A 10,424-nucleotide genomic window follows, 5' to 3' on the forward strand; every position below is an offset into this window, starting at 1 on the left:
TAATGCCAATACCAAGAAAGAAATCCTGTTGAGAACATGTGAGTCATCTGTACTATTAATCAGACAACCTTCTCCCCAACATTCAGGACCCAGATTTCAAGTCTTTTTTGCTGTGAAGCACCCCCTGACCATCATCCCCTTTCCCTAAGTAGAAGGTCTCATTACCCTGAAACTTGGGTCACATGATGGAGTGGGTCATGATCATCTGGTACTTTTTGCAGTGAGCTCTTTAAGGGGTAGTAAGTTCCTGAATTAGAGTCAGAGACACCAGGAGCATCAGATGAGGAATTGGCCCAAGACTCATTGCCGTGGCAACAGCTACTTGACTTAGCCTCTGACTTAATGTCTTGGCAGGTGGGCAAACCAGAGGGAGCAAGGATGACTCAGTGTGTTCCTGCCTGGGCTGAACAGGAGAATGACATGGCTGTCAAGGGAGAGGCAGGAGGCTGGGCTTGGATGGTGAGCATTGCTGGGAAGGTCTTGTCTTCACTGAAAGCTGAGAGTTCCTGAAGTACAGCAGTAGGTAGTGCCCAGGACATGGTGAATCCATGTCACATCCACAGTGTTTTCAAACTGTCTGTGTCAACCCATTGGTGGATCATGATGTTATTTTTGTTGCTGCAGTCAGCATTTTTTATTACTAAGATGGAAGAGAAGCGAAAGGAAAACAAATGAGAGTGCCTCACATGTAGTAAAGGTCAGTGTTATTTTCCATTAATTTTTAATGGAAAACATGAAGAGTGTGTGTGTGTGTGTGTGTGTGTGTGTGTGTGTGTGTGTACCTGCGTGCACTGGGCTGTGATATAAAACGTGTTGTTACTCTGAGTCAGTCAAAAATATTTGAAAAAAGCAAGATGGGATTACAGTCATAGAAAAAAAATTCCTTGACTAATTTCCTGATTATAGAAACATTAAAATCTAATGGTCATCTGTATCATTCATCCATTATTCATTATTTTTTATTTTTTCGGAGACAGAGTTTCACTCTGTCACCCAGGCTGGAGTGCAATGGTGTGATCTCAGCTCACTGCAACCTCCACCTCCCGAGTTCAAGTGATTCATCTGCCTCAGCCTCCCGAGTAGCTGGGATTACAGGTGTCCACTACCACAGCTGGCAATTTTTTGTATTTTTAGTAGAAACAGGATTTCATCATGTTGGCCAGGCTGGTCTTGAACTCCTGACCTCAGATGATCCGCCTGCCTCGACCTCCCAATGTGCTGGGATTACAGGTGTGAGCCACTGTACCCAGCCCCATTATTCATTATTTATTTATCCAAAAAGCCATCTGCCCTACAATGAGTTCCCTACCCCATTGTCTCACACTCTGTTAGATGTGAAGGTAAAACATTTAGGAGAAAGTAAGTAGCTCCATGTGGCTGGAACCACCAATCAGGCGGTGGGGACAAGAGCAGGAGTGTGACAGGCCCACATTACAAAGGTGCCCATCTCCAAAGGAGGAGGCTTTGCTGAGATTGTGCAGTTCAGGCAAGTGGACTTCAGCTACTGGCTTTGGCATTCTGTCTCCCCTCAACTGCTAGTTGGTTTAAATTATTTAGCACTTGTATATTGACACTAGTTTGTTTCCAGATTATTTTGTCCATGCCAGTATCATCTCTTCAGCTATAAATGACTTGAATATGTCTTATTCTTTTGCATCTCCAAAATGCCCAGCAGGGCTGGAAACATAGCAGGTGCTCAATAAGTGCTTCCACTGTATTGACAAATACTCGTTCTTTAGATCTCTAATAAGACATCCCTTCATTCCTAATCTTCTCCTACCATAGAGCATTTAACAAATGGTTTTGTGGTTATGTGTATAACAGTGTGTCTCCTTCACTTACACTGGGAACTCACTGAGCACTGGGATTGTGTGTGTTTTCTTCATCACTATATCCTCAGCCCCAAACACAGCACAATGTCTGCCTTGTCCCTTGTATTCTCAGTAGGATACTTGGTAGGTGTATCCATTAGTTTTCACCACAATAATGGTGAGTAACAAACATCCCCACTCTCTCAGTGGCGTGCCAAATAAGCACATGTCTTTACCGGCAGCTGGGGCAGCTCCAAGCTACAGGCCGGTTCTGGATCTTCTCTGTGTGTCTCTCATGCCAGTTAGCCAGGGCATGTTTTCCTTTCCATCTCCCACCTTCAGATCTCCAGCTTTGCAGACAGGGCATGTTTTTCTTTTTTCTTTTCTTTTCTTTTTTTTTTTATGACAGCTCCTCTGTCACCCAGGCTGGAGCGCAGTGGCATGATATCGGCTCATCACAACCTCTGCCTCCCGAGTAGCTGGGATTACAGGCACGCGCCACCCACACCCAGCTAATTTTTATGTTTTTAGTAGAGATGGGATTTCACTATGCTGGACAGGCTGGTCTCAATCTCCCGACCGCAGGTGATCTGCCCTCCTTGGCCTCCCAAATTGTTGGGATTATAGGCATGAACCACCATGCCAGGCCTAGGGCATGTTTTTCTTATGACCAAGCCAGAGGCGCAAGAGAGTAGGTTCAATTTTACAAGCACTGTTCAGGCTTTTGACTCCATTATGTTTGTTAACATAGCTTTGACCAAAGTAAATCAAGCAGTCAAGCCCAAGCTCAAGAAGAAAGGAAATTCAATCGACCTAGAGAGGCTGGGGTAGAAAAGGAAAGAGTGAATATTTCGGAATCATCTACCCAAGTAAGCTCTTAGCTTCTTACTGAATGTTTATGGAATGGAAAGGAAGGGAAGAAAATAATTGGATTCTAGGGATTTCCCATGGGTATTCACCAGACAAGTTACAAAAGCCCATGGGGACTCTTCTGCCTCCTGACATGTAGCTCTACAAAGAAAGCCAGAGCCTTGTCAAGCAGATAACAGCCTGACCAGAGCTGGATTTGTTGAGCAAACAAAGGGAGCCCTCAGAAGCAATTTTCAGCAGAGACTGTTCCCCCAGGCACTGAGCTACCTTTGTGGGGAGATCGAGGGGAGTGACCACCAGAGTCACAAGAAGTTGCAACTAGGAGTGGATAGCAACCCTTCCAGGCCTGAGGAGAGGATTCTGTTTTGTGTCCTTTGGAAGTGAGTGTTTCTAGACGAATGCCCACATGCTCATTAAAATCTGTAGTCAGGACTTTGAGGAGACCTTTGCAAATAGCTGGACATCCATTTCTGAAAGGAATCCAGAGTGTTGCTTCCTACATCGGCTTTCTTTGCAGTACCAGCTCTGGCGTGGTTTGAGATTGTGTGAGATGTTGCATTCCTCCCTTGGTTAACTGAAAAATCACAGCCTTTTTCCTTTCATTCTCTCTCCTTTCCAACTGCAGGGGTGCTGTGCCTGCCAGACAGCCTGAATCTTCACAGAGACCCGCAGCGGTCAAACAAGCCGGGGGAACTGCCCATGTTCAGCCAGTCGGAGCTGAGGACCATCGAGCAGTCCTTGCTGGCCACGCGTGTGGGCAGCATCGCCGAACTGAGTAAGTAGATGTTGGTTCTCCAGCTCTCGTGCCTCAGGACATATCCTGTCTGTGCCCAAAGTCACACACTGTCCTCAGGCCAACCCCTCAGGGCACTACTTTGTAATCAGCGGGGTGATACCTTTTATTGAGTGCCTGCTGTGTACACTAAACAGTGCCAGTGGCATGGGGAAGGTGACAGCTCTGAAGCCGGTACATTTCTTGATTCTGCCACAAATATTAAGTCAAGTTCCCAAGCTTTTCTGAGCCTCAGCTTCCTTTTCTATAAAATAGAGAAAATACCAATGCCTAACCAGAGTGCAGCTGTGGTGATTCCATGAGCTCACCTCCATAACGGTGTCGACCTCAGTAACAAACAGAAAGAGATTCTCTAAGAGAAAATCATGTTTATCTGGGAATAGGCTTTGTAATTCAATTTGCATGCCAGAGTATATTCTCAGAAAGAAATACTACGTGCATATTCAGGGAGCTAAAGGAGGACAATGGTTTTTAAAGGAAAAATGAGGAGGAGGATTATAAAATTGTTTCTGAGATAATTATCCTTGGCTACAAGGATCAATGAATAACAAGGGTAGCACCAGTCCAAGGTTGGACTGGCAGTTGCTGGTCACATGTCTTCATATAAGTTGTGTGTGTGTGTGTGTGTGTGTGTGTGTGTAAGGTTACCATGGCCTTTGTACAAGGCTGTGATTTTTGTGGAGGTTTTCTGTGATAGCTCTTGTTATCAGGCATTTGTATATAAGAATCTTCCCTTGATGGCCTTCCGTGGCTCTCTTCATCAGGGTTTTTAACAAATGATTCCATTTTGATTCTGACAGCTTTCATAAGAGGATTTGCCAAGGTGCCTGGCACACGGTAAATATTCTATAAATGCCTGGCCGCTGTTGAGCTCCACAGTGAGATCCACTTGAAGCATATGTCAGATCACGTCTCTCCTCTGTTCTCTGGTTCAGTGGTTCCTTATCTGACCCACAGGAAAAGCCTAAGTCCCCAATTGCTCCCACCCCGTCCCCTACACCTACCACCCCCAACATCTTCGTCCACCCTCCCTCTGGCCCCTGCTTCACACAGCCGACATACCATAGGACCTTTGCCCTTACTCTTCCCTCTCCCTGAACTGCTCTTCCTCCAGGTATCCCTCTGACTCACTGCCTCATTGCCTTCACATTTCACCCAAATGTTACCTTCTCAGTGAAGCTTTCCATGACCATTCTATTTAAAGTCATAATATTCTGAGGATCCTTGTCTTAGTCAACTTGTGCCACTATAATGAAATGCCTTAGACAGCGTGGCTTAAAACACAGACATTTATTCCTTATGGTTCTGGGGACTTGGAAGTCCAAGATCAAGGCGCCGGACAATTCAGTTCCTGGTGAGGTTTCTCCTCCTGGCTTGCAGGTGGGTACCTTCTCCCTGTGTTCTCACAGGGTGGTGGGGTGGGGGAAGGTATTCCTCTTCTTAGAAGTCCCCTCACCCCATCACGAGGACCCACCCTCATGGACTCTTCTTGCCCTAATCATTTGCCAAAGGTCCTATCTCCAAACACTATCACATTGGGGCTCAGGGCTTCAACGTATGGATTTGGGGGGGACACAGACATTTGGACTGTGGCAACTCTTCTCCCTTCGTTGCTTTACTTTTGTCCCCAGAAGTTGCCATCCTAAGATATACTCTATTTTTTTTTTGTTTTTAATAATAGGTTTATTGAGATACAATTTGTATACAATTTACCTTTGTAAAGCACACAACTCAGCAGTTTTTAGTATATTTGCCAGGGTATGCGACTATCACCATAATCAATTTTAGAACATTTTTATTACCACGACAAGAAACCCAGTACCCATCAGCAACTACTCCCGTCCCCTCCCACCCACAGTCTATATTTTATTTTTTTTAAGTGACTCTTTCCCTGCTATGTAGAATATAGTAGAAACATTTTATGTGCTCACTGATGTAACCCCAGTACCAGGAATACTACTTGGCACATAGTAGGCCCTCAGGAAATATCAAGGAAGGAAGACAAACAGAGATGGATTAGGGGAAGGGGCAAAGGAGAGAAGGAAGGAAGGAAGAAATGAAGGAAGGAAGGGAGGGAGGGAGGGAGGGAGGACGGAAGGGACGGAAGAAGGAAGGGAGGGAGGGAGGGAGGGAGGGAGGGAGGACGGAAGGGACGGAAGAAGGAAGGGAGGGAGGGAGGGCGGAAGGAAGAAAGGGAGGGAGGAAGGAAGGAAGGGAGGAAAGGGAGTGAGGGAGGGAGGAAGGAAGGGAGGGAGGGAAGGAGGAAGGAAGGAAGGAAAGAAGGGAGGGAGGGAGGAAGGAAGGGAGGGAGGGAAGGAGAAAGGAAGAAATGGATGGAAGAAGGAAGGGAAGGAGGGAAGGAGAAAGGAAGGAAGGGAGGGAGGGAGGAAAGAAGGGAGGGAGGGAGGGAAGGATGAAGGAAGAAAGGGAGGAAGTCGGGAAAGAAGGAGGGAGGGAAAAGAGGCAGAAAGATGCAGAGAAGGAAGGGATAATTAAGGTTAGGGTGTCCCAAGTTTAAGTAATGATTTATCATGCTTATATAATTCAGGGCTTTGCTCTCTGAGTCTGACCAACCAGAGGAAAATAATCCTGTATTTACTTATGATCTTATTGATCATCAAACAATTTAGCTGAATATTAGTTCAACTATTACTAACAAATTAGCGGAATATTAGTTACTGATGGAATTGAAGCACTGATTACAGAAATGCTAGATTACGTTAAAGTGAGAGTTGGTATTGAAATTCCAGCAAATCCTGGCCTGTGAAAGGATTTAAGACCCAAAATGCAACTTGCACTTCTTCCTAGAGGAATTCTGTGGACACCCAGATAGGCACCCCCTATTAAGCATACGGCCTGCACCTCTGCGAAGGGAATCAGTAGCTGATCCAAGCCATAGGGGGCCCTTATGGTCACTCGAGAGCTACTTTCCTGGCATCTGAATTTGGAAGCTGCGCTTCCATTCCCTTCAAACCTCTGAAGTCACAAAATGCCTCCTGTCACGGGGCCTCCTAGCCACTGGTCAGTCCTGTGATTCTTCTGAAACGTTTGGGTGCCACAACCCCTTTGGCAATCGGCTGAAACCTGTGGACCCTGCCTCAGAATAATATTTTTTGCAGAATAATATTTTTAAATGCATAATGTGCAAAGGATTACAAAGGAAACTGATGACATTAAAATTCAATTATCAAAATATTTTTAATCTCAACTGTGGCATAGTAGTTCTTTGTTTTTTCTAATTAGCACATGATATAACAAGATCTAGCAGCAGGTCAGGTGACCCCATGATTTGGGGGTAGTATGTGTGAATGCTATTTTGAGGTATCTGCAACAAGTGGAATGGGGTAAGGAAATACCTGCATCTTAATACGCACTCAGGGCATTCACAGGCAGAAGGTCCAAGCAGCATTCTTGGAGAGACATTGTTCTAAGAAGAACTGCCGTACATTTGGGACTTCACTATTTTCCAGGGCAGGCTCATGGCCCTAGACATCTAGGACCTGGCTACCGAGTTGGGTCATAGCTTTGTGTGATAACCCCAGAAGAGGCCCTCACACCATGTGGCCCACGTGCAGTGACCCTAGGGTCTCAAGCTTTGTCCTGGGATATCTCAAAGTCCCCTCCCGGCCTCCAGCACCTGGACTGGGGCCCTGCATAATTCTGGCTCTCTCTTCGAAGAAAGGATTTGCTAAACAAATCGGCTCTTCACCTAAGAGGCAGCCTGCAGGAGCTGCTTGTGGCATAAATTGTTTTTAAGGACAATTTGTTCTGTAAATTAAATGCTGTCCTCATTGATGTTGACTTTTGCATATGAATTGTTGGCACACAAATGGGTGTTGCTAATTGCGAACGGGTTTTGTACATTCATTAAGCCAGCCCCGTAGAATGTGTGCACAGAGAAGCACTTTGATAAGTCACGTCAGCGGCTGAGAGGAATAAAATGGCCTTTTTTTCTAATCTGACTGTAATTTAGACTGGCTTGCTCTGTGGTCTGAATCAATACAGCCTTGCTCTCTGTGTACATAGAGATGTTCTTCATATTCAAAGGTTGCCCTGCCAATGTGGACGGTAGAAACCACTGTTTTTCCAGCAAAGGTGAGATGGAGAGTTTGTCCTCAGTCATCCCTGCTCTTATTGAAACAGGGACAAGTCTGGCCAGGGTCAAGAGTGGAGCTCTATTTTAATAGCTAACAGCAATAATAACGGCAGCAGCTGATGTTTAATTAACTAGGGAAGGATGATGAGCGTTTTCAGGAATCACTTCACATATGTTATTGTCCTCATTCGATGACACGGGAATGGAAGCAAGAAGAGGTTTAACAGTTTGTCCAAGATCAACCACACCTGTGAATTGAATGGCTCAAAATTGAATCCAGGCTTCTCAAGGCAAAGCTTTTATACCCAACCACTAAACTACACTCCCTACAGGGAAGTCCAGCAGATGTTTCCACTCAGACCTGAGATTCCCCACCTCTGCACCATCAGGGTGTTGGTTGGGTCTGCGTTCCCTCCAAATTACTCTGAGGATTTGCAATTTGCTCTGTAGGGTGCATTGTGGATACTGTCCTGTAAACTAACCTGGACATGTGAACATTCACAAAGGTTACCTACCAATCCCTTACCAAGTACAGCAGACACTGTGTAATGACATTTCAGTCATTCAGACTGCATATATGATGGTGGGTCCATAAGATCATAATACTGGCCAGGTGCAGCGGCTTATGCCTGGAATCCCAGCACTTTGGAAGGCTGAGGCGAGAGGATTGCTTGAGCCCAGGAGTTTGAGACCAGCCTGGGCAACATAGTAAGACTTTGTCTACAAAAAATAAAACAAAATTACCCAGGTGTGGTGGCATGCCGCTGCCGTCCCAGCTACTCGGAAGGCTGAGGTGGGAGGGTCACTTGCCCCCCCAGAGGTTAAGGCTGCAGTGAGTCATGATGACATCACTGCACTCCAGCCTGGGTAATATCCTGTCTCAAAAAAAAAAAAGAGAGACAAAATTACCGTATTTATTACTGTATCATTTTTATGTTTAGGTATGTTTAGATATACAAGTACTTCACATTGTGTTATGATTGCTCACAGTGTCAGGACGGGCACATACTGTACGGGTTTATAGCCTAGGTGTGGCAGGCTGTTCCCCTGGGTTTGCGTAAGTGCAGTCTATGAAGTTGACCCAACCATGAAATTGTCTAAGAACATATTTCTCAGAGCCCATCCCTGTTGTAAAGCAATGCTCTGCTGTATCAGATAGGTGACCGCCTCCGCGGACTGGGACTCCTCCTGGTAACCCTTGCCTGTTTCCTTGAGGCTTCATATTAAAATCTAGAACTGTATTGATCACCTGGAATGTCCAAAGCACTTATCTTTGTCCAGCCTGTTATGGCTTGAGGTAGAAACATATCCACTATTTCTGACACACCTGCTGTGTACCTGCTGCTTTGAATCCATTTCAAGTATTTTTATTCCCATTTCACAGATAAGCAAACTGAGACTTAGGAAGGATACATGTCTCGCCCAAGGCCACTCAGCTAGTAAGTGGCAGTCATAATGAAAACCATTTTTTCTTTTTCCCTCTACTGTGCGGTGTGCAAATCAGCTTTGTATTGTGAGCGCCTAACACGTCAGCCACAGCTCAGGAAATTTTCCTTGAATGTCAAATGAAGAAATGAATGACCTAAAGTGAACTTGTCTGAGAAACAACAGCTGGAGAAAATGCTGCAAGTGAGTGGGACTCTTAATGAAGCCTAGACAGACATTAAATTTTCTATTGAGCTGAACTTTAAACTCAGGGATGTAGAGCTGAACCTATGCAGGTTCTAAAATATTTGGCTGGTAAGCTAAATCAGGAGACCATGAAGATTGCCAAACTGACACCAGCTAGCAGTGCTTGGATCCTGGGCCCTAGGAGACTTGCAAGGCGATGGACTTTAGAGTTGGCTGAGAGTCTGGTGGGCAGTCCAGTCTTCTCCCCTGAACCAGCGAACAGGGCGGGGAGAAGCAGGTCCACCCAACTCCCACAGGGCTGGGGGGAAGCAGAGGCCCTGGCTTCTCTCCCTTTAGGACCAATTTGCTTTTGATCCCATCCAAGTCCATATCTGTGTCCCCTGAGACCTTGTCCTGGCTCTTCTGCCTGTCACCACAGCCATGCCCCCAAGCTCTCAGTTAAACCCCCAGCTGACAGTCGTTAATTATACTGTTTGCTTTCTGTTGCTTAAAGAAAAAAAAGTCAGGCCTTCCTTGTAAAATGTCTCTTTCTGTTGTCTTTTCACACAAGAGTGTGAACTTGCTGTTCCCAGGCAATTAGGCAATCAAAACAGGGCCATTAATTTACAACTGCAGAAAAAAGGTTTTCGGGGTTGTCTGTCCTCAGTGTCACCAGGAGAAAAAGAAAACCCACAAAAATAGTGCTTTTTTCTTGGACAAAGTTGCCTTTCTTTTTGTTTGAAATGTAAGTGGGCTATTTTCTGAGCATCTCCTGCCTCCAGCCCCTAGGGTATACCTGTCACCTTCTCATGTGGCAAAGTAGCCACTGGCCTCCTGGTATTTCTTGAATATTCCATTCATGCCACTGCCATGAGGCCTTTGCACCTGCACCTCCTTGTGTCTGGAAAGCTCTTCCCCTAATATTCTCAAAGCTCTCTCACTTCATTCAAGCCTCTTCTAAAATGTCACCTCCTTAGAGATGCCCTCCATGACTGCCCCACCCACCTATCCCTCCTTGTATCACTCCCTATTCCCTCTTCTGCTATAATTTTCTTCTTGCAGTTATTACCAACTGACATGCTATATATTTGTTTCTTTTCTGTTTCCCCCACCAAGACCATGAATCCCATAAGAGTTGAGACTTTTTTTTTTAGATGCAGTCTCACTGTGTCTCCCAGGCTGGAGTGCAGTGGCGTGATCTTGGCTCACTGCAACCTCCGCCTCCTGGGTTCAAGTAATTCTC

General features: G+C 45.5%; 1 protein-coding gene across 4 annotated transcripts in view; it reads left to right on the forward strand.

Annotated features, from left to right (window-relative positions):
• The window catches only part of BTBD11 (BTB domain containing 11), a 341,753-nt gene that overhangs the window by 200,209 nt on the left and 131,120 nt on the right, over positions 1-10,424 (forward strand). For all 4 annotated transcript variants that reach the window (XM_032300222.1, XM_032300202.1, XM_032300213.1 and 1 more), the window contains exon 2: positions 3,307-3,456. In XM_032300222.1, coding sequence (XP_032156113.1) covers positions 3,307-3,456 — 150 coding nt within the window. The remainder of the gene's footprint in view (positions 1-3,306; positions 3,457-10,424) is intronic.

This window comes from Sapajus apella, unplaced genomic scaffold (assembly GCF_009761245.1).
Source record: "Sapajus apella isolate SASKATOON/1434 unplaced genomic scaffold, GSC_monkey_1.0 scaffold2, whole genome shotgun sequence".
NCBI classification, from domain to species: domain Eukaryota; kingdom Metazoa; phylum Chordata; class Mammalia; order Primates; family Cebidae; genus Sapajus; species Sapajus apella.